Here is a 24590-nt window from a genome sequence, read left to right as displayed (position 1 = left end):
AGCAAAAAGAAAGCAGAGTTGTGTGAGGTGTTCACAATTAGCTCATTCTTAATATAAGTCTTAAAAACAGAAAGAGAGAAAAATGAGGTGTTTCTTTTTTTTGAGGTGTTTCTCACCTAGAAGATTACTTGAGGCCTCAGCTGCACTCCTCTTTAGCGGAAGCATGATTCCTAGCTGATTGAGCATCATAGGTTGTGGGTTGAGGGATGGCAATCTAGATGAGCTCATGGACTAGAGTATTCCTGTTGAGTCGCCTAATCACATGCCCAGCTGGTGGGAATTCAAGTGTGTGCTTAGCAGAGACAAATTTTACAAACAGCACACGCCACTCGGTTTTAGTACGTATTACATAATGTCATATAAAGTGCAAAATGTTATACATGTGTATACACAGTATACACCAGCATGTGTATATGCAGTAATGTATATAATATATATACAGAGACACTGCTACGTAGGTTATATACACAAAGCTACATATATTCTACCTCATTGGCCATTTAAATGTTTTTCCGAGGTTTTGTTACTAACCATTTTTTTCTTACACACTGATTACACACACTGGGACTTCCCAGGTGGCACTAGTGGTAAAGAATCTGCCTGCCAATTCAGGAGACATAAGAGATGTGAGTTCTATCCCTGGGTGAGGAAGATCCCCTGGAGAAAGGCATGGCAACCCCCTCCAGTATTCTTCCCTGGAGAATCCCATGGCCAGAGGAACCTGGTAGGCTACAGTCCATGGGGCCGCTAAGAGTAGGACACAACTGAAGTGACTTAACACCTGGAAAATGTCAGTCTGTGGAGATAGGACATCTTGGTCTTCTAAGGTCTGAAACCTTTTATCTGCTGGAAATCTGACATCTCGCTCGAATTCTTCACATTCTCTTAAATGTCACGTTGAACGTCGGTAATCACGTAGGCACCGTGCACCTCTCTCTCCCGCCAGGCTTTGATCCTGAAGGAGCTGTCCGTGATCCGTGACCACGCAGGTAGCGCCTGCCTCCGGGAGCTGGACAAGAGCAATAGCCCCCTCACCATGGCGCTGTGTGGTTCCAAAGGTGAGCGCCTCCTCTGGCTGCTGCTGTCACTGCATTCCCTGCAGGCTGGCTGGTGGTGCTCTGGAAAATGTGCGTCAGGACATCAGGCCTAGAATCCCCTGGTTGTTCGTCTAGGGGTTGGGACTCAGTGCTTTCACTGCCCAGACCTAGGTTCAATCCCTGCTCAGGGAACTAAGATCCCACAAGCTACGCAGCAACCCCCCCTCCACTGCCCCAAAAAAAAAAAGAGCTTCAGGCCTTTTGTTTATAAGGGTGTATCTTTTTCAAATAATGCTTAGAGAAGGAGACGGTTATTTGCATTTTTAGAATGTCTAACTCCATTGGAGAAACTTGTTTATCATGTGTGTGGATTTCTGAGTTTGAGGGTGCTTTGAGTAAACTTGGTCTTATTTTTTGAAGAAAGAAAGAAGAGCCAGGGATTTTTAAAATAATACGTTTGATGATAATTAAATACACTTAAATTTTATAGTTAGCCAGGACCTGAAAGTATTAGGTTTCATGATACTGCACTCAAATTCAGAACCCTGAGCTTTGCAGACTTCCTGTTTTCATAAATTTCTGACAGAATAAAGTCCAGTCTCTTTAGCCTTGCTGTCGTTCACCACATAGTCTCCCGCCTACTCCTGGTGCACACCCCACAGTCCTATCCTGGGTCTCTGCTTCCCACTTTCTGACCCACTTTGGAACTCCTCCCCCACGTTCTCTGTGTGGTAGTCCTAATCTTCTCCAGGAGTCCAGCTGGTTGATGCTGCCTTCTTGAATACTCCCCTGGAAGTCTCTCCTCCAGCCCCACGGTGCTCATCCGCCCCGGGCTCTAGCCCTGCCTGGCCTTCCTTGTGTTACTGGCAGCTCTGTCCTTGCTGTTCCGGTTCTGTCCTTCACTGTCCCTAGAGTATGAACTTGTTGAGGATGGGGGCTGTACCATGTTGTATTCCTGTTTTACCAACACATCTGCTTGTGCTTCAGTTACTGTGATTTTGGTAAATGAATGTTCCATTTCTGACCTGCTTCCCTAGGTTCCTTCATTAACATATCACAGATGATTGCCTGTGTGGGACAGCAAGCTATCAGTGGCTCTCGAGTGCCAGATGGCTTTGAAAACAGGTCCCTGCCTCACTTTGAAAAACACTCAAAGGTAAGCAGGAGTGGATCAGATACAACTTTGAAGGACAACCTACAGCAGCACAAAAGAGTGACCGAAACTCTGAGGCTGCCAATTAGGCGACTCCTAGAGCTGGTATAGAGAGTGGGAACCATTCAGGATTATTCCCTCTGTAGGAATAACTTGATTGAGTCCTGTAGAAGGAGCCTCATGAAACTCGGAGTTGTAAAACTTGGACCAGTGCCCTTTTGTATATTTTCTCTTCTAAGGAGGAGGATGTCAGTTTCCCATCCAACTTTACCTTAAGTAATCTGAATGTGTTGTTATCATTTGTGTGCATTCAATCTGTATGCTTATTTTAGGGAGCACTTACATAAAAGTATAAAGATTTTTAAACAGTGAACATGTGAGCCACAGTGAAACAACCAGGAAATTCCAGGTTCCCTTTGGAATTCCTAAACTGCCTGTAAATGACTTCTGAGTTCCATTGGCCCTCTTGGTCTGGGCACTAGTGTCAGCAGAGTGAGATAGACAGGCCTATATTGGTGTTTTCTGAGATTCTGGGGTAGATAGCTATTAAATGAACAGTTGAGGAACTTAGAGCTGATTTGGTCACTTAGTAATTCTAGATGGAGTCAACTGTTATTCACACTAAAACACAGATGCCCCAGCTCCTCCTGGCCTGAGGAGCTGTAGGACTTATGGCCAGCCCCGCCTGGGGCGATGGGACTGCTGTACTGAAATTGACAGACACTGTATCAGGTGGCCCCAGGAACAACTTGGGCTTTCTGCCCAAGATCAGAATTTGTTAGAGGTCAGGCAGCCAGCAAGTCACTGGAGTGGTACCTGACTGTGCTTATATGGCTCGGAGTCAAAGCCTGACCAATTTAAAAGAGATTCCAAGGACATCTAGTGCCAGACTTTGGGGTAGATGGTACTTGCCTAGAAGTGCCTTTGAGTATGCCAGCTGCCCCTTAAGTGAAATGGGGGCAAGAGGATTTTAGCCTATTCATCCGAATTGTCCTCCAAGGAACACAAACCTGTCTACATCAAAGGCCATTTGGCATTTCATAGGGTGTTTTTTATATGTGGGTTTTTTTGTTTTTTTACAGTTGTTTTTTTTTTCCTTAATATTCACCCATTTAAAGTGTAGAGTTCAGCAGCTTAGTATATTCACCGAGTTGTGTGATCATCATCATAATCTAAATTTTAGGATATTTTCAACAGCCCAAAAATGAATCCCCATAAACTGTAGCAGCACACAGCTATGTTTTGAAGGTGGACAGGTCCGGCCTGCAGGCAGGTATCTTGGGGGTAGTCGTTGCCCCGGAGAAGGCCCAGGTGCCCGCTAAACTGAGACCCGTGACCGCCTGCCTGCTCTAGGAGTAGCAGCCCAAGCTTCGGTGTCCCTCTCCTGAGCCACCTGGCTGCCACTGGCACGAGCACCAGCCCTGGCTGGGACCTCACTCTCCTTGTCTCTGGTAAGGATGGTTTGAACTAAATTATTTCTTCTTTAGGAAAGGGCATAAAACATGGGAGTGCATTGGCCAGGTATTTATAGTCTAAACGTGAGGTGTTTTCTGATTTGAATGGGTCTTGGAATTGTGGACCTTAAACTTTTTTGGTTAGATTTTTATTTATTTTTTTTCCTACCTCTCTTTAGCTCCCAGCTGCCAAAGGCTTTGTGGCTAATAGCTTTTATTCCGGTTTGACACCAACCGAGTTTTTCTTCCACACGATGGCTGGCCGGGAAGGTCTGGTTGACACGGCCGTGAAGACAGCTGAAACAGGATATATGCAGGTAACCTGAAGAAATACAGGCCATTAGCAATGAAGCCGGACAGGTCTGCAGATCTTGACTGCTGAGTGTTTGCTTCTTTTGTACCTGACTTCTGATTTATTAAGTCTTGGCATTTAAAAGGAAAAACTGAGAGATGTAGATGTCCTAAAAATAAACAACACAAAAAAGTAAGATGTTCAAAAAACAAAAAGTTCAAAATCAGTGTCTCCTTCAAGTGGTACAGACCAGGCTGGAACCAGATGTACCAAAGCCCTGCTGGAGGAGAACATGGACCAGAAGTCCCCGGCACGTCTTCTCACTGAGCCACTACTTCCTAATACACGGAGATCGGGTGACAATACCCACCTCCTGATCACACATCGAGAGGGCCGTGCTCACCGTGCCGCCGTTTATGTAATCCATCATTGATGTCACTCTCAGGGACTCAGAGAACCTGTTCCACTGCCTGCAGGAGGGCTTGGGCACTTGGAGGGCTGCCTCGTTCTCCATTGTGTATATGGTTGTAAGAGAGTAGTCTTCGGGGACAGGGCTGAGCTACATGCTTTTTATGCCTGTGTTTCTGAGACTGCCACAGAGGTACATCCTAGACAGCAGAGGGGTGAAAACACATCCTACCTTGTGCTTCCATAAGACCACAAACAAAAGATCTCTCTCCAGCCTCTAATTCTCATTTCTACCTTGTACTCCATAATCCACATTCTGTTTTTGGTTTTTGTTTTGCCGTTGGTTTTGGTTTTCTTTTTTTTTTTGATGATTTTATCTGCTTACAATACATGCTGAGGTTAACACTCCAAGTTGCTAGGCCATGAATTGCTGTGGTTTTGTGTCCCTTTTCTCCCCACCACGGACTGAGAAGCACAGCCCTTGGCAAGCAGGGAAACCAGGAGTGATAAACCAGAGATGTGAATGAGTAAGCCAGAATACACAAGGTTGATGAGAGCAAAATGGACTCGAGTCAGTACCCACCTGTTTCCATAACCTCTCGTCTGTCTCCCGTGGAGCATTACTGATAGTGCTTCCCTTTTAATCATCTTTTAATGGGAAATCACCCTTTAGCTTCAGAGTGTGCTTTTGTCAGAAACCTAACAGACTGTGAAATGCTTTTAACACTCTTACCCAAATGTCTATTGACTTTATTTTTTGTCCTTTACCTTTCTGAAGTCGAGAGTATGACTTTCCCAGAGTGGCTTGTTAACCTAGAACAAATTACTTCTGGCATGAGGGATTTTTGTTTTGAAGTTGCCTGGAGGAAGATTTCTTTCCCTTTAACTCATTGAACGCCTTCACCCCGCTGGCTGGAGGGTTCTGCTGGTGGAAGGCTCTCCCTAAGCAGATTTGAGAAATGGCTGCTGCCTGCTGGTTCAAACACAACACCAGTCCTGTTCTCTCTTCTTACCCGTCGGTCCCAGAAGAGAGCCTGCACCAGATCCTCTGTAATTCATATTGAAGTCCACAGGGGTCCCAGATTAATTTGTGTTTAGAAATGCAAAGCAATTGCTTTAATTTAAACCTTAGGGAGACAGAGAGGGAAGGCAGAGCAGCCTAGGAAAACAGTGTTTGCAGAGTCCTTTAGAATTGTATGTATTCTAAAACACAGTGGAGTGTGGAGCATATTCTAAATCCCACTGCACAGGCTAGTGAGGCACTTGTGGGGCCGTTCTTGAGGTCAGGGACTCTAAGGGATTTCTAATGTTTTTATGTGATTAAAAGCACTGGTAGCCTTGAAACTCAGTTGTAAATATCAACCTTCGTACACGTGACTAGTGCTCTCAAAACACCTGAACTTTCATCTCCTTTCCTCCTCTTCATTCAGAGAAGGCTCGTCAAGTCCCTAGAAGATCTTTGCTCACAGTATGACCTGACAGTCCGCAGCTCTACGGGCGATATCATCCAGTTCATTTACGGGGGAGACGGCTTAGATCCTGCAGCCATGGAGGGGAAAGATGAGCCCTTAGAGTTTAAAAGGGTTCTGGACAACATCAAAGTAAGATTAAGCATTATATCTGTGAGCGTTTTCAAGGATATTTCTTTAGAATGGATGTGCCTTTGGCATAGCACACAGTTAATGCTGTCATGTCTACCCAACCACTGAGATAGTGTTTGTCTTTTGTATTCACTTTGCATAATTTTCCCCAGGTATTAAGGAAAGAGAGTTTCTCAGTTGCAAAGTCTAGTTATTGGTAGTAAACCAGTGCCAGTGGAAGAGGGCTTTGTCTTCTTACCAGTGTCTAGTAAAGTGTGATAGAGACCGTGTGAAAGTCATGGGTGTGGAGAAGCAGGCCTGTTTCGCATACTTTTAACGGGGGATATAATTTAGAGCAAGATTTTTGAGAGGTAGCTGGACAGTGTTGATCTGAATTTAAATCTGGGTGCCCTTGAGCAATACTTAAATTTCACTTATAGGAATTTGCCCTACAGAAATGATCTAAATGTGCCAAGAATGTTCTTCCAGCATTGTTTATAGCAGACACAGGCCATCTGTGGAGGACAGGTCAAACATGGAATGGTCTGTCCACAGGGTAGGGTGCAGTGTAAACACTAAAACTTTGAGGGAAAACCCATGAGCTTGGGGGTGGAGAAGTATTTTCACACTTGAATTTTTTTTTTTTTTTTTTTTTTCATAACAGCAGTTTATGGTTTTAGGGCAGATCTGGGGTGGGGTGAAGGTTGGGAAGGAATGACCCAAACCCACTGAATAGCCCACAAGCCGTTATGTAAGGTGGAGTATCAGTTTATGCTGTTTTCACCTTCGTATTAAAGATAGAGTCTACAATGCGTTTTAAAAAACAAAAACTTCACAGGTTGCTGAAAGCTCACTCTGGGTGAGGTTGTTTTGTCTCTTATAAACTCCTTCACTGAATACTGCCCCCTGCCCCCCTCCAAATCACACTGTTCTCTTTCGATACTCGAGGCAGTCTTCCCGTGCCGGAGCGAGCCTGCTCTCAGTAAGAACGAGCTGCTCCTCAGCGCCGAGTCCATCATGAAGAAGAACGAGTTTCTCTGCTGCCAGGACAGCTTCCTGCAGGTGAGCTCTGCGGGGGCTGTGCCCCTGACTTGGCCGTCACCAAGGAATCATTCCCCAGGTGCCGACAATGAAGTGTATAAGCTGGGGGTGTTTATGTAAGTGTTTCTTGTTAGAAGATTTAAGAGTGGCCCAGGCAGGAGGATCTCAGCAGTCCACATAAAGAATTTATCTCATGTCTTTTTTAGTTTGTCTTTTGCACAAGTGTTTCTCTGGTAGAAGATAAGTGCTCTAGTTAAGAGAACTGTTTTGGTGTTTTTTTTTAACCCTGTCCCTATTGCCCCCTGCCACCCAGTTTTTCATCCTGTGGGCCAACTCCTCCCTCAGTAGTTCTGAAACCCAGTAATTTGTAATAGAGCATTGTTTTAATGCCATTTATTGTGTTTTATACAATAAATGATGCAGTAGTGTTTATTTAATACCATCATTATTTTAAATTGCTTTTTTTCTTTTCACAATATGGCTTAGAAATGTAGTCATTCTTCCTTTTTCTTCCAGGGACCTGTTACTTGACATCCTCTTAGTTTTTTAGTTTGCATTTTACAGACCTTCTCCTTTTTATTGATAATCGTGGTTATCATCAAAAGCAAAGGAATACAGGAGTCAGTACATGGTTCCCTGCGTATACTGATTGGTGATTCAAATATAGCACCAAATATATCCCTTGAAGTATATAAAAAGTAAAAACAGTAAGACACTTAAGTAAGGATATTTTAGTTAACAGCTCTTCACTCTTTGACATGGTAAGATACAAAAGGTGAAAAAGAGACTCTTCCAGATTTTAATACATTTAAAATTAAGAGCCTAGCTAAGCTGAGTGCCTTCATTTTGTTTTTGTTGCTTCACAATTTTGTTTTTTTAAGTAACAAATGAGAGGTGGGATTTGGTTTTTCTCCATGACTATATTCACTTATTTATGTTTCTGTTTCTCCTCAAAGACCTTAACTGAGACAGGCTATGAGAAATACAACGAGGTAACGTGCTTCCACGCTGTGGCTGCCGAGCAGGGGGCATGGCTGTGCTGCGCCCCAGCGGTCTGCCAGCCCCAGGCACTGCCGAGCGGGCCCAGTGCGGCCGGCAGGGCTTCCCCTTCATCACTTGGCCCAGGCCCTTTCTTGCCTCAGATGTGGTTTGACAGTGGTCCCCTGACCAGCAGCATTTGTGGGTTCAGTGAGCACTTGTTCATCCGTCCCGTCCCCATCTGTCGCACACCCCACAGATCCAGGGCCGCAGAGGTGACTGAACATGTCCTCACCCTCCAGTCACTCAGTCTGAGCTCAGGGTTGCCGAGGGATTCCAAAACTTGCCAACCAGAACAGATTCATCTGAGCTGAGAAAACGTCATCTGACTGTAGTGTCAGAGCTGGGGAGGCAGAGAGAGCTCCTGGGTGACGCTGAGCCCTAGCCCTGCCAGAAGCCGACAGCCAGGCTCACACACACGCTGCGGGCTGAGTGTGAGCGTTAGCTGCTGGTCAGCCGTGTGATTAACAGCCTGCCGGTTGCCGTGTTCTGAGTTCCCTTGGTATGCATGAGTTAATCCTGCCGAGTTCTTAGTGGCTTATCTCAGTTTCCCCTTCCAAAAAGGGAGCTTTTTTCCTTTTAATCTAACTTCCAGAATATCTGCCATAACTCTTGGGTGAGGGAACTCATTCCTTTTAGCAAAGCTGCTGCCAGAAGCATGTCCACATGGGTGGCAGCTAAAAGCTGTCCTTTGCAGCACCCGAACTGGGAAATGGTGTGAGGTGTGTGCTGTTGACTGCTCGTATGTACGGACTTCCTTAACAGATGAAAATCCCCTGGATCGGCTTGGCCTTGGGTTCTGGCCCCAGTTTCCCTGTGCCAACAGGTGGGGCAGCCTTGAACACCTGGCAGGCAAATGGCAACATGTGGGTCAGGAGGGCTTTCAGAGGCTCGCCTTAAAGGACACAACCACAGCTAGATAAGTAGGCTCACCCATTGAAGGACGCTCTTAATACTGAATGATACAGAAGAGAAACTAGGTGGCAGCGGGTTTTATTGCTGATGAGGATCCCACTTGAAGGCAGAGCCACCCCAGGGGAGGTTGTTCCCCTACCCTCTCCAGCTCTAAGTTCTACCTCTGATTTGTAACAACTATATCTGAAAAATGTGGCCTCTTACCTGTAATTAACAAGTAAGCCTGTGGAGTCTCCCTTTAAAAAGAGTCTTTTGAGAATATTCAAGTTCTTTTACGTTAGTTTAAGTTCTTTCTTAAAGAAAAGTCTTTCTGCATAGAATGATGGCTGAGTGGCTTGGTAACCTTCCACTCTGTGTTGGAGAGGGGAGTTGACCAACAAGGACAGTCATGGGAAGCCTGTGTTCGTGAACAAGGGACAGCCCAGGTGTGTTGGAGTCCACCCTTATAGCCCCCCGATCACCTGGGCTCCTGGGAGCCAGTGTGAAGTGTCCAGCGGGCCAAGACGACTTTGCAGAAAACCCCTCCCCTGAGTGTAGACTGTGCAGAAACATTTGACTTTGTAGAGGGGCCTATTCCCTTGGCCAAGCCATGACCTTATTCAGCCCAAATGGCCTGAGCTCTAGAATGATGGAGCCAGTGTCCTGCCGCCCTACAGGGCACCACGCAGGGCAGCAAGTGACTAAGAAGAGTTTGTGGACATAGACCGTGTGGACCCCAGAAGTTCTCGTGTTTTGCTTTCAGAAAAGATAGTAACTAGAAATTGCTCACTAGTCTATGGTAGGCTAGAGAGATTTATTTTTGCAATGTTAGGACAAAACCTGGCTAGTTAAGTCTCACAATATCTGTAAATGCCTTATAGAATTTTATTTTTGCGAAAGTGGGCTTCTGGTCCAGTCTGCCCTTTGAAACATTTGTTTCAGACGAAACTTCAGATATTTTCAGCTGTGATATAGATTGAGTAGACACTGGGCAGGCATGCTGGTCTTCTGCTGTGGTTATCCTCACTTGAGAAACAAGACCTAGTGAGGCTTTGTAGCCATCACAACAGTTGTCCGCCCTTGGGCCTGCCCAGGGGTCTGTCCGGATGTGTGGATCCGATCTCAGCCAGCCGCACAAAGCACCTGGATGCCTGCGCTTGGCCAGAGTGCCCCCCAGAATTATTGAGGGAAATCATATTTCCCTGAGGGTCACTGAGAGGAAGCTAGTCTATCCACCCTTTCCCTTACTGTCAGAAACACCCCTGGGTGAAACCAGAGCAGCAGATGCGCTTTCTCTGAAGGATGCAGCTACTAGATTGCATGCGTCCTCAGCTCACCTGAGAGGTGCTCTAGGAGTCAGCCCACGGTGCGTGGTGTGTGCTGGCAACAGGACATGGATGTGTGTGGTCCATTAAACACACCACACCCTCTGTGAGAACTCCTCAAAAGGAGATGCTGGCTGATCCTGGTTCTAGGAGCAACCACAAGGCTGGGTTTACTTCACAGACACATACCAAATTATAAAGCATATGGGTTTTCCCCTCAGACTAGTTACCAGAAAACTTGGGCCTGTCATTTCTAGCCATGCCCTATGGATCTTCCATACAATGTAATTCTCTTCACCTTCTTTCTTGCTCTATTTTATCATTATCCCAGGGCTTAGAGCTCTATTCTTAAAATACAGCGGGAGCAACAGATAGGCTGATATTTCATTTCCAGCTTTGAGGGTGATTTCCTGGAGGCCTTACAAAGTTCTGACTTTGTGTGGGAAGGGAGCCTGAGACAGGGGAGTGAGGCAGAGGTGAGGGTCAGAGATAGAGGTGGGACCTGGGAGTGTTTCCTTTGAAATGAAGGCAAGCTGAAGGCATGTGCTTGAAATGTGCATAGCGTCTACAAAGCCAAGCTTTGTAGTATTTAAGTTGAGCAGAACAACTTCAGAAGAACCCCTCAAAAATTTATCAGCCTTAGAAGTACAAGTGGTACAACAGTACTTACTCTGGGCTGCATGAACGTGGGCAGCAAGGGGTTCCAGGAGAGCAGGGGAGAAGGTGGCAGATGGAAAGGGTCATCCTATGTGCTGGGTTAGCACTGCAGATTCATAGGAAGCATCATCAGAGTAAAAAGACCTGAGAAACACTTTAACGGATGAACAATGTGTCCAGGGTATGGGTAATGTGGTGTGTTCCTTGGAAAAACATTTCGTAATAGAACCGTATCCACGTATAGTATCTTATTTAGCCACCACTAAAGTAGGAAGGATTCATCACATTACCAAGTTTACTAAAAAACAAATCATGTTGTGCAAATCACTGAGAAACATATATCTGATGTTTGTTGTGTAATCTTTCAGGAGATAAAAAAGTTTATCAAGGAGGTTTCTGAGAAGATCAAGAAGACCAGAGATAAATACGGCATCAACGACAATGGCACAACAGAGGTAGTGGCCCTCCCCAGTGGGTCAGGAGATGCAGAGGGTTCACCATGCTGCCGGCCCTGACCCTGAACTTGGCTTTTGTTCCTCTAGCCCCGTGTGCTGTACCAGTTGGACCGGATCACCCCAACCCAAATAGAGAAGTTTCTGGAGACATGTAGGGACAAGTACATGAGGTGAGGATGCTAAATGTCTCAGGCTGCCGGGCAGTCCAGTGGGTCTCTTGCACCCTTCCTGTTTCCCTAGGAAACAGAATCCTGTGCCCACATCACTTACCAACTGCCATCCTTGAGCAGGTTCTGTCACCTCCTCTCTTGGGCTCCAGTGGGTAGACAGGCTGAGTGCTTTGCAAAGAAGCGCAAAGAAATTTCCAAGCATTGTCTTTTCATAGGGAAACTACCAATATATTTGGCAAGGGCTGGCTGCTTTGTCCACCTGCAGTACCATGTGTGAGCAGAGCTCTTAGGTCTTCTCCAGTCATCCCACGCTGACCACAAGTAGCCACACAGTGTTCACTGTCATCGTTGGACCCCTCTGAGCATGACTCCCCCTCATCTGTACCTGTAACTGCTCTGTGTCCATTTCTTCCTCTGCCATAAGCCCAACCCGGGTCCTTGCCAATTCTTTCCTGACCCTGATGGCATACGTATTTTTTCTGTTGAAAGGAGATAATCAGAAACCTCCCCAGCAGTTTTGGGGTTTTAGTTTTTTCTTTTTGTTTTTGGCCACGGCACAAGGCTTGCAGGATTTTAGTTCTCTGACCAGGGGTTGAACCTGGTCCCAACAGTGAAAGTACAAAGTCCTAATCACTGGAGTGCCAGGGAATTCCCTGGTTTTGTCTTTTAATTGAGGTATAGTTGACCTATATGTAAAAGTATATAAAATGGGTATATTTAAATGGGCTTTATATAAGATAATTGCATCTCTTTTGTTTAATTGTATTATGGAGTAGGGGCTTCCCAGGTGGCTTAGTCGTAAAGAATCCTCCTGCCAAGCAGGAGACTCGGGTTCAGTCCCTGGGTCAAGAAGATCCCCTCAAGAAGGAAATGGCCACCCATTCAGTATTCTTGCTTGGGAAAATTCCATGGAAAGGGGAGCCTGGTGTGCTGCAGTCCATGGGATCGCAAAGAGTCGGACACAATTTGGCCAACTAAACAAACAACAGATAGTTGACCTACAGCATTATGCAAGTTTCAGGTGCAAACATAGCAATTCAATATTTGTATATATTGCAGAAAGATCACCATGGTACATCTGGTTACCATCTGCCACCATACAAAGATACTGTATCATTTTTTTTTTTTTTTTTAGTACTATGTACTTTTTTTTTTTTTCTTTTCTTTTTTTTTTTTATTAGTTGGAGGCTAATTACTTCACAACATTTCAATGGGTTTTGTCATACATTGATATGAATCAGCCATAGATTTACACGTATTCCCCATCCCGATCCCCCCTCCCACCTCCCTCTCCACCCGATTCCTCTGGGTCTTCCCAGTGCACCAGGCCCGAGCACTTGTCTCATGCATCCCACTGGGCTGGTGATCTGTTTCACCATAGATAGTATACATGCTGTTCTTTTGAAATATCCCACCCTCACATTCTCCCACAGAGTTCAAAAGTCTGTTCTGTGTTTCTGTGTCTCTTTTTCTGTTTTGCGTATAGGGTTATCATTACCATCTTTCTAAATTCCATATATATGTGTTAGTATGCTGTAATGTTCTTTATCTTTCTGGCTTACTTCACTCTGTATAAGGGGCTCCAGTTTCATCTATCTCATTAGGACTGGTTCAAATGAATTCTTTTTAACGGCTGAGTAATATTCCATGGTGTATATGTACCACAGCTTCCTTATCCATTGATCTGCTGATGGGCATCTAGGTTGCTTCCATGTCCTGGCTATTATAAACAGTGCTGCGATGAACATTGGGGTGCACGTGTCTCTTTCAGATCTGGTTTCCTCAGTGTGTATGCCCAGAAGTGGTATTGCTGGGTCATATGGCAGTTCTATTTCCAGTTTTTTAAGAAATCTCCACACTGTTTTCCATAGCGGCTGTACTAGTTTGCATTCCCACCAACAGTAAAGACAGAAATATAGATCAATGGAACAGAATAGAAAGCCCAGAGATAAATCCACGAACCTATGGACACCTTATCTTTGACAAAGGAGGCAAGGATATACAATGGAAAAAAGACAACCTCTTTAACAAGTGGTGCTGGGAAAACTGGTCAACCACTTGTAAAAGAATGAAACTAGAACACTTTCTAACACCATGCACAAAAATAAACTCAAAATGGATTAAAGATCTAAATGTAAGACCAGAAACTATAAAACTCCTAGAGGAGAACATAGGCAAAACACTCTCCGACATAAATCACAGCAAGATCCTCTATGACCCACCTCCCAGAATATTGGAAATAAAAGCAAAACTAAACAAATGGGACCTAATGAAACTTAAAAGCTTTTGCACTACAAAGGAAACTATAAGTAAGGTGAAAAGACAGCCCTCAGATTGGGAGAAAATAATAGCAAATGAAGAAACAGACAAAGGATTAATCTCAAAAATATACAAGCAACTCCTGCAGCTCAATTCCAGAAAAATAAATGACCCAATCAAAAAATGGGCCAAAGAACTAAACAGACATTTCTCCAAAGAAGACATACAGATGGCTAACAAACACATGAAAAGATGCTCAACATCACTCATTATTAGAGAAATGCAAATCAAAACCACAATGAGGTACCATTACACGCCAGTCAGGATGGCTGCTATCCAAAAGTCTACAAGCAATAAATGCTGGAGAGGGTGTGGAGAAAAGATACTGTATCATTATCAACTGTACATTTCATCCTTTCTTGTTTCAGGGCACAGATGGAGCCAGGTTCCGCGGTGGGTGCACTCTGTGCTCAGAGCATTGGTGAGCCAGGCACCCAGATGACCCTGAAGACTTTCCACTTCGCAGGCGTGGCCTCCATGAACATCACCCTGGGCGTGCCCCGCATCAAAGAGATCATCAACGCCTCCAAGGCCATCAGGTGCCCTCATCCATCTCCCTCTTTTCCTCACACTCGTCTGTCATGTCCTGGAGAAACAACGTTTCTCTTGTCACGAGTGGGTGTGTGACAGATGCTAGCAGACAGTACCTCAGACTCTGGAGCAACACGTGCTAGTGTTAACCCAAGACAAAATGTCCAAACTGGAGAGAGTCAAAACTGAAGCAATGGTTCTTTGTGACCACAAGTCACATGAGAGAAACCTAAAAAAATGCCTGGAAAAATTGGAACCATGTGTCATTGTAGACGTCATCCATCTGAGGTTATTATTCCCAGCTTCACTGGTCCTGATGATGTGTCTGTGACTCGACTTGGGGCCATATTCTGTGACAACACTCCCCCAGCCCAAATCCCGCCCCCTTGGTGATTTCATGATAGAATTTGTAGGTGACCTGAAACTAGGAAAGATAAAAATATTTTATAGCGCATTCAGTGACAAAATCATGTCTTACCTATGATCTGAATGTAACGAAATGACAATACAGCATTAAAGGAGAGAACGCCATACTTGGTTCTGGAACAGCACCTGTCCATGTCCAGGGTGGCAGGAGCTCTGCCTGCCGCCTCTAAGTGAGTCAGATCACCAAGGAGTGTGTGTTCAGGGGATGCCATCCAGGATGGCAAGGGTGGAAGCTACTAGCTAGTAGCTGGAGGAGCTGGAGGTGTCCTGGAGGGGAGGTTGTGGGGGTGGAGTGGGGTAAGCTATAAGTGACATGATTTTGTCACTGCGCATGCCATAGTATACAAACCTGTAGTATACAAAGGGTCAGTTTACTCAGAGAACAGAACTAAATAACTACATATTAGAACCAAAGAAGAAAAGGTAGGTTTGCTTGGCCAGGAAGACTGTTCTGAAAGTCACTCACTCACTGATGGAGTGGATTGCCTCATGAGCACGGGTGTGTGCAACCCTCAGTGAGGACTGCGCCTGACTCTAGGGAATGCTCAGTACAGTAAACTGCAGTTGCTGTTAAGATGCCAAACGCACCCGGGCTTACCGCAGTGTGGTCTTCAAGCAGCCTCGTAATCCTCTGCCCTTCCTGCCCACAGCACTCCCATCATCACAGCACAGCTGGACAAGGACGACGATGCAGATTACGCTCGTCTGGTGAAAGGGAGAATTGAGAAAACCCTCTTGGGAGAGGTAAGACGAAATCCCTCTTGATAATAAGAAAACTAAACCAGCTGCATTGCCAGGACGTGTGAGAACCACTTGTAGTGGATTTACCAATCCATGTATCCATGCTGCTCTGTGTCCTTAAAGGAGAGAGGGAGCCTCCTCTGCTCTGAGGGACAGGGAAGTGACTGACAGATGTTCCAATCTTTTGACACTGCAGATTTCAGAGTACATTGAAGAAGTGTTTCTTCCTGATGATTGCTTCATTCTCGTCAAGCTCTCCCTAGAACGGATCAGACTTCTGAGGCTGGAAGTGAGTCCCATAACTACATGCGTGAAGGAAGTTATCCCCTTTCAGTCCCAAGACAGATGCTAATTAATTAGGGCAAGAGCTATGCGTAGCACGGGAAGCCCCAAAGAGGCTTCCGCTTGGTGTCTGTCCTCTGGATCTGTTGTGCCTTCACATTCTGTCTACCCCTGGCCCCGGCACAGATATCACCACCTAGAGACACGCAGGAAATTAGTGGAGGTGGTGTGCAGACCACAGTGCCTATTTGCTGTGACACAGCATGCCAGCAGGTGGAAGGACCGGCTGTGTCAGCTGTGTCTTACCCACCTGTGGATCCCCAGCGCAGCAATGGCTGGCTCAGGATATGTGGGTTGACCTGGCTGCTTCTTATTGGCATTTATAAACGGGTAACAGTGGCAAAACGGATTTAGGAGGGGTGGGTGGTAGGATCTACTTTCTTAGTGAATAAAGCAGAGGTGTACATACAGTACATACATACACATATATCTCTGGTATTAAAATATCACAGTACCAAAAAAGACATGATGAGGAGAAAGATTGGGGGGAAATAATTAAAAAGGCTCCTTAGTGGGGCAAGATGCTGAAAGGCCAAGAAACACAGAAGCCACAGCCTCCAAATCCCGCCAGTCACATCCCGGGCGTGTGGCCCCCCACAGGTGAACGCTGAGACGGTGAGGTACTCCATCTGCATGTCCAAGCTGCGCGTGAAGCCCGGCGACGTGGCCGTGCACGGGGAGGCGGTGGTGTGCGTCACCCCCCGAGAGAACAGCAAGAGCTCCATGTACTACGTGCTGCAGTTCCTGAAAGAGGATCTCCCCAAGGTGAGTCGCAGGTCGCCTCCCCAGGTGGTCAGGCCTGCCGCCTGGAGGTGCGTGAAGGGAGGGAGCACGTTCATGTCTAAGCTGCAGAGCCAGGCATCAGGGAGCGTAAGGGCCGCCGAGACTGAGGGTGGCGCCCTGTTCCTCCGTTTCTTTGCCACATCCCCGAGGAGTCAGGCAGGTTCAGGTTTCCTTCTTTGCACTGCCTCGCCGTTCTGCCCATTCAGCTTTTCTCTGTTCTCTCATAAAACTGGTGGTGGAAGAGGGCACGACCCCCTGAGCTTCTGCTTCCCCCCTCCCCACCCACCAGCGGCTCAGGCAGCACACAGGCACTCCCGGCTTTGGCGCGTTCCTGGCAGTCACCTCTGAGAGACGGGGTGATCACGACCACAAACCCAGGCTGTGACACCCCCAGTCCTCGCAGCCACTGTGGTTTCTGACTGCTGGGTGGGTGAGGCCGTACGCACTGCGGGGTCTCGAGCCCTCTGTATCTCTGAGTCCAGGTGGTGGTGCAGGGCATCCCGGAGGTGTCCCGAGCTGTCATCCACATCGATGAGCAGAGCGGGAAGGAGAAGTACAAGCTCCTGGTGGAGGGTGATAACCTGCGGGCCGTCATGGCCACCCACGGCGTGAAGGGCACCCGGACCACCTCCAACAACACATACGAGGTACTGCTCACAGCCGAGGTTCCTACAGTCATTCCAGCTCCCTCCCAGCACATTCCTCTGACCCAGCTGTTCACTCTGGGTCTACATCAAAGACTACCCCATACTCTATCTCTGGGAAGGGATACAGGGTGCTGGGAACCTGCAGGGCAGAGGAGGATATGAGGGCAAGTTGGGGAGCCCTGGATGTGGCTGCCTCCGATCATCTCTGCCCTCCGCAGGTGGAGAAAACCCTGGGCATCGAAGCTGCCCGGACAACTATCATCAACGAGATCCAGTATACGATGGTCAACCACGGCATGAGCATCGACCGGCGGCACGTGATGCTGCTGTCCGATCTCATGACCTACAAGGTGCGTGGGGGCCTTGTGGCTGCTGTCGCAAACCTGGTGTCAGGAGCGCGAGACTTGGAGGGCATATATGGTGTGTGGCTGTGATGACCACCATTACCCCAAAGCCTGAGTACAATGGTCCAGCTGGGCGTGCTGGTAAAATTCCAGTGTGAGAAATGCAACCTCATGGCAGGAGGCAGGGCATGGTTTCTATCCTAAAAGAAAATTAGCCATTGCCAGAAGCCTAAGGATTCCGTGACAGCCTGAGGTTTATGTCCTGTCGAACCCATTTCTCATACTTCTGTAGCCATTTCTAGGTGAAAATCTGACTGGGGGACTGAGTTTGGTCCGCTGGTTGGTTTTTGTTTTTGTCTCTTATACCAAAAATCTTTCTCTATCAGTGCCATAAGGCATGATGCCTCCACAGACAAACTTGTACTGTATTGCAGCAAATTCAGAAACTCGGTGGGAGAAGTGACCCATTTCCTACCACTCTGTAGTAAAGACAGTCATTTTAAAGCCTTCCTTTCCATTTTTGTTCTATACACATGTTAGATTACTACAGGTAAACAGTAAAAATGAGCATGTCATTTTTATTGAACATTATAAGTATTTTCCATATTGCTATGTAGTTTTATAAAGATACTTTTTAAATGATGGAATTATTTGGGTTTTTATTTCTTTGAGCCGTAAGAAACATCTTCAGAAGTATTTTTTTTCTTTTAGGAAGGAGGGGTGCAATTTAGTTCCCCGACCAGGATTTGAACCCAGACCCTCAGCAGTGAAAGTACAGAGTCCTAATCACTGGACCACCAGAAAATTCCCTACTTCTCAGTTTTTGTTTAGTTCATTTTCACTGGCGAATAGTTGATTTACAATGTTGTATTAGTTTCTGTTGTATAGCAAACTGAGTCAGTTATACATACACGTATATCCAGTCTTTAGTTTCCAGTTCTCAATTCTTTGTTGAGTGTCAGGATCTGTGCTTGTCAGCGCCAGTGGCCTCAGAGGGACACAGGTGGGACAGATGGTTGTCGGGGTCCTTCTCAAACCTGGACTGTGACTTGAGCAGCAGCCCGGCTGCCTCTTGCTTCTTCTGTTGAGGGGGGCAGGGGCTGCGTTCTGTACCTGGCGGGAGTCCCCACTCTGGCGCTCTCCCTCGGCACAGGGTGAAGTCCTGGGCATCACCAGGTTTGGCCTGGCCAAGATGAAGGAGAGCGTGCTGATGCTGGCCTCGTTTGAGAAGACGGCCGACCACCTCTTTGATGCTGCCTACTTTGGGCAGAAGGACTCTGTGTGTGGTAGGTTTGGTGCTTGCAGCAGCCTCACCAGAGGCCTTTGTGGGTTTTTGTTGGTGTTTCGTTTTGTTTTTTACAATTTAAACCATGGCCAGGGCTTCTCTAGAGGTGGAGAAACTGAGCAGGCAGAGCTTTGACTTGTTTAAGAATAAAGTCGCAGCTCACGGAATTGGAACTAACAAAGCCTGACTGTGGCAGCCTGCATCCCCTGCATCGTTTAGAAGGCTGCTCAGTCAGGACAGAGGAAAGGTCGCCCCTGGGCATGTAGGAATTTTCTAGCCCTCAGAAGGAGAGTCAGCTACTCTGGTCCTGCCCCAGGCGCTCCTGCCGTCCCAACTCCCTGAGCAAGGCAGCTGGCACGCTTCCACCGGCTGCCTTGTATGCCATCTCAGCACGTTGCTGAGGCCTGGGTATCAGCCCTTTCACGGTGAGAAGACCCAGGGCACTAACTCGTTATGAGTCTCGCCCTGCGCTGGCCTGCTCTCCCCACACGGAGCCTCTCTGACGGGCCTAGGGGAGAGGGAGCCGAGGGGTGGCCGTCACAGCAGAGCGCTGCTCCCCCCGCTCCAGAGTGCCCACTCTACTCCAGCCTTTCCCGTACCACGGCAAGGCCCTGTGGCCTGAGCTGGGAGTGAGTCTGGGGCTCAGACAGCGACGCCACACCTGGCCCCCGACGCTGCTGCCGGAGCCCTTCGTCCTCGTGGCCATTTCCCCACTCATCTCCTTGTGTGGAGTCACCGCCCAAGGTGATGGTCAGATGGGACCCAGGCAGTGTATGCCTAGTTTTTGCTTCTAAGATTAGGGTCACAGGTTGCAAATAGAGGGGAAGAAAAATTACACAGTTCTTTACTATAATGAAGGGTGAAAGGAAAGAAAAGAAGGCAGAGATGGGGGCAGGAGAAGGGCAAGCCCCAGGCAAAAGTGAGAGCAAGCCTGTTTGCAGGACTGAGACCCAGCACCTCCGCTCCCCGACGAGGACACTGGGCCCCCGTCTTGGCTGCTGCCCTGCTGCCCACCCTCTCCACCTCTGACTCCTTTAGGGGCCTGGCGTGGACACCCTGCCCCAACTTTAAAATCTCCTGGTCCTTTGCATGCTGTAACTCAGTGTCAGCCCTCACTCTGTGTTGGGTTTTAGTTTGATTGCCTCTCTGGCCCCTGATAGCACAAAGCCCAGAACATAGCAGATAGACACTTGCTTATTATAGAACCAGAAGCCTCATGCGGAGCCCAACATTTAGATCTCAGAAAGCTGAAAGGGAGCTTGGAGAAAGAATCTACACTATCGCCTAACTCCTGTCACTCCATGAGGGGCCCTGCCTTCTTAGTGTTTCTGATTCAAGCTGTGGATTCCGAGGTTGGGGTGTTGTTAACCCTGGCCCACCCCCGACCCCTGGGCACAGAACAAATCTGTGCTGCTGTTTCCATGGGGATTGGCATCTGCTCGCTGTGGTCCCAGTTGCTTGTTCCCTGGGCCCTAAGTTAAGGACATGCTGGGTGGCAAACTCGGGGTTTTACATCATTCAGTGTATCCTTGCTGTTTGAGTTTAGTGCTCAAAGGTGAGGCCCACACGATGCCTGTGGCTCAAGCACAAAGGCTGCTAAGCCAGCAGCAGGGCTGTGAGTGAGCACTCCCTTCAACCAGATGCAGGAACTCCCCCAGCCTGCCCAGGAGCACCAGGCCATGCCTTCCGCATCCATAGATGAGGAGTAAAGTGAGCAGCCCTGGTTCAACACGTTGGGGCTGGGACTCCAAGTCAGTCTCTCTGTCCTGCTTGAAGACTTTCCCAAGTGTGGAGAAGCTCTCTTACCTCCTTTCTGGTTGGTTTCAGGGGTATCTGAATGCATCATCATGGGGATCCCCATGAACATTGGCACTGGACTCTTCAAGCTGCTCCACAAGGCCAACAGGGACCCCAGCCCTCCCAGGAGGCCCCTCATCTTCGACACGAGCGAATTCCACATCCCCCTTGTCACCTAGTCCAGGAAGAGGAGGCTGTACCTGACCCTGGCTCCTTGTCAACTGGAAAAGGGCTGGAGGCCAGCAGCCAACCCATGAGCTTTGTGCTCCCCGGGACCGAGGCCCTGCTGCGCCCACCATGCTGGCTGTTGGAGATGGTTCCTGGAGTCCTGGGAGCCGCTCATCCCATGACCCCAACCATAGCACAGTGCTTGGTGGGGTAAACTGGGATTTTTCTGTCTGTTTGAAACCTGCTTAATCTGGGGACAACTCTGCACCTCCTGCCCACCCCACCTCCATGGACTTGTGAGGAGGCCCCAGCCAAGCATCTCTGCTCATTTCCACCTCCCCTGTCCCTCCATCCACTCACAGGGGTCCCAACCTGACCAGGAGCCAGTTCTAAGCCCTAAAGCCAGGGCACATCTCAGTTCTTCTGTTCCCCGGTCATGCTGGCCTCCCAATGTGACATACTAATATAAATATTGTTCGTATTATTTATTTGTTCACTGAAGAATTTGGAGTTTTTATTGTTATTTTAGTTTTCCTTTTGAAACCCAAGAAGCTGTGGAAACCAAGAGAGCCAGCTTTGAAGCATCACTGGAAAAACTGGTTAAGCAAATGGGGCTGTCTGGGATTTGAAACTGAGTTGAAACTGTCATGAGGCCAAGCTGCTCTCAAACACCTTTTGCAGACACCCCTGCCACCCCCTTTTTGTCTATTTCCAATGCCCATGGGGGCACCTGAGTCAAACTCATTCTTTGTGGCCTGTAGAAGCCTCTCCAGAGTTTACGGCTGGCTGAGGCGGGGACTCCCGGTGTACATGGAGATGAGAAGTGGGACTGGTCCAGACCCTCTGCACTGTCTGGGGGGCATCCATACTCTTCCTGAGGAATCCACACGTGTGCCCTGCCTCCTGCAGCCGAGGCGCACACCAGATAGGTGCAGAACCAGAGGCCTAGAAAGTGCCCCAGGAGCCTGGCATGAGAGGGCCCTCTGGGTGCAGGCAGGCACCAGCTCTCGGGTGAAGCGGTCACCCAGACAGGAAGGGTGGGGCCCGCACAGGGGTGGGCACCCGCTGGAGTTGACATTCCCCAGGCGGCAGCGGCAGGTTTCTCAGAGGACATCTGTGATGATAACACACGTGAGGCTGTGAGGAGGGACCCGGCAGGGTGTCCCAGAAAGACCCGTGTTTCACTGCCTGCTTGGGCTTCTGCCAGTGACTGCACCATCCATTGTTGATGGGGTTTCCAAGGCTTACAAGGGGGTTTTGTGAAACACCAGGAAGAAACGTACATAGCTTGTCTTCCAGAGAGCACAGGGATTTGCTCACAGAGACGGTGGTTCTTTGTGCCAAATTTGCTCCTTGGGATTGGCCTGGGGCCACAGAGAAGGATCTGTGGTGGCCATAGCTCTCCTCTAAGAACGTTGTGTGGAGCCAGTCCTTCCCTTCCCTTCCCAGAGCCAAGCTGCTCACTCTGGCATTTCTTCCCTCCCTGGGGGCCTTGGAAAACCTAGACTGCTTGGTCAGAAGTGAGATGATATAAAAAATGGAGCTTTGACCCGGTTTTCTGGCTCCCTGCTCTTGAGACAAAGATCAACCTCTGAAACAATAGCTGGTGCATCTCAGTGTATTAAGCTACTGGAAGACACAACAGTGCAGGCCAAAGAGATGAGCATCTATTTTTGAGTGAGAAGATGGTTTGGATGATTAAAGAGGGTGTGGTAAAAGAAAAGGGAGGCTCAAAGAATTCAAGCAGTATTTTATAGAATTACATTCTTTGGTCATTCCCTAGTTGAGTCCTGACCTTCTGAGTTAATGCTGCTAAGGTACTCTGCAAAGCCCTGGATTCTTGGGTGCGTGTTTGGAACGAGTGCTTTTTCCCCCATACTGACATAAGTTAGGAGTTCTTGAGTTATTTTTTGTCAATGCTCAGGTTTCAATTCTACCAAAGTGAGTCTGGGCTTCCCAGGTGGCACATTGGTAAAGAATCTGCTTGTCAATGCAGGAGACACGAGAGACGTGGGCTTGATCCCTGGGTCAGGAAGATCCCCTGGAGGTTACGGCAACCCACTCCAGTATTCTTGCCTGGAGAATTACACGGACAGAGAAGCCAGGCGGGCTACAGCCTGTAGGGTCACAGAGAGCTGGACACGACAACGCAAAATTAGTTTGGCCCCACACCTATGAGGTTAACCTACAAAGGTTAGGTTGCCAGATTAGGGTTAGGGTGCCAGATATGAAAAAAACTGCCATTTTTCACATTTAGCTCCCGCTGTATCTTTGAACTGACCTGGCCTAGTTTAAGACAAATGGTTGAGTCCGTTAATAATGCTTATCCAGGTTTGCCCCGTGAAGCCTCACGGTGGACTCTGCTTCTCTCACCCAACCTGCCAAGAGCCACAAGACTGGCTTCCTAAAAACTGGGAAGTAACTCCTGGGCTACACATGAGGGCCAGGAGGGTGGAATTGGGTGATGGAAGGGACCGCCAGTGCCCGCCTCGCTCTGTGTGACACAGAAGCTGGAGAGACCATGGCCACAGTGTGCTGCTGTGAGTGACGAAGGCGGCACCTCTAGGAGCCTGGCCTGGTCTCTGGCAAACACTCTGACTCCGTGGGTGAGGCATGTGGTTGCAGTGGATACAGGCTCTGGGTTGGATTCAGACTAGCACATGGTTCTGGGAAGGGGCACACCCCCAGTGACTGAGATACCCTCGCCACCAGCCCTGCCACCCTAGGCGGTGTTGACTGGTAAACCCTGCTCCGGGTTCCCCAGGGCACATCCTAGGGGCGGGAGTTAAAATTCCCCCTAATCTGATCATCTGCCCTGGCCTCCGGCTTTGTGCAAACACAAATCAAACACTCAAATAGCATTGTATACTGAAGATTGAGCTCAACAGAAGGTTAGGATTTTATTCTGGCCTATTTGGAAGAAATAAAACATTTAAATTCTGCCTCATCCATTAACAGACACGTATTTCTGACTGGTGATCTGTCCAGTCCTTGACCCTTTTTCCATCCTTTGTACATTGGGATCAAAATAGTGACTGACTCAGTTACAGCCCCGCCCCACTTTGTTCAGCACTTTGGGGGCGGGAGAGACATTCTGGAGTCTTTCAGTGTCTGTCAGATCAGAGTTAAATACAGTGCTATGTTTCTATTTCAGGGTCTGTCCACGTGTATTCACACTGATGAATGTCTGATTCAATCTGACACTATGTGATAATTTTTTTTTAAGTTTCTGTTGTCTCTTGGCAGAACTCTTATTTTTCTATCAAAACTCAAAAGAAGGAACCATACTATACAAAAAAGTGTAGCAGTTCAGCCCTGAGGGTTATGAAACAGGGTGATAGGGTTATAGATGGGCTTCAACTCCTGAAACATTAATGTTCCTGCTGCAGGCCCACCTCTAAAGGTAAGCAGTAAGCACCCAGGCCCCTCCCACCACATGTGGCTAATTCAAACCCAGTGAATTGCAGGGCAGTGCCCCCCACACCCACCCTCTAGAGGTGCCACCTGGCCAGGATCAGGTATCTAGCTTGACTTCATTCATTGAATTAGTAAAGACCTGCTTTTTCCAAAGTCTTGTTCTGGTACTGAAAAGTACAACAGTAGACCAAACAGGTAAATCAGATACTAACACATCTAGAAACAATTCTTTGGCCGAAGGGGGTGGGGGCAACAAAGATGTGTCCAACATAGTCTAGGGTTGAAG

General features: G+C 47.7%; 1 protein-coding gene across 1 annotated transcript in view; it reads left to right on the top strand.

Moving 5' to 3' along the window:
• Positions 1–21388, top strand: part of POLR3A (RNA polymerase III subunit A) — a 47295-nt gene extending 25907 nt beyond the window's left edge. Inside the window, exons 17-31 of the mRNA XM_043926100.1 lie at positions 947–1058; positions 2075–2193; positions 3824–3961; positions 5775–5945; positions 6873–6986; positions 11248–11334; positions 11422–11504; positions 14192–14362; positions 15431–15524; positions 15718–15810; positions 16464–16628; positions 17129–17293; positions 17512–17643; positions 18791–18923; positions 20750–21388. Of these exons, the coding sequence (XP_043782035.1) occupies positions 947–1058; positions 2075–2193; positions 3824–3961; positions 5775–5945; positions 6873–6986; positions 11248–11334; positions 11422–11504; positions 14192–14362; positions 15431–15524; positions 15718–15810; positions 16464–16628; positions 17129–17293; positions 17512–17643; positions 18791–18923; positions 20750–20898 (1926 nt within the window). The 3' untranslated portion in view covers positions 20899–21388. The remainder of the gene's footprint in view (positions 1–946; positions 1059–2074; positions 2194–3823; positions 3962–5774; positions 5946–6872; positions 6987–11247; positions 11335–11421; positions 11505–14191; positions 14363–15430; positions 15525–15717; positions 15811–16463; positions 16629–17128; positions 17294–17511; positions 17644–18790; positions 18924–20749) is intronic.
• Positions 21389–24590: the final 3202 nt, after the last annotated feature.

Source organism: Cervus elaphus, chromosome 15 (assembly GCF_910594005.1).
Source record: "Cervus elaphus chromosome 15, mCerEla1.1, whole genome shotgun sequence".
Taxonomy (NCBI): Eukaryota; Metazoa; Chordata; class Mammalia; order Artiodactyla; family Cervidae; genus Cervus; species Cervus elaphus.
Note: the sequence above shows the minus strand (reverse complement) of the source record. Positions and strands in the feature narration are given on the sequence as shown.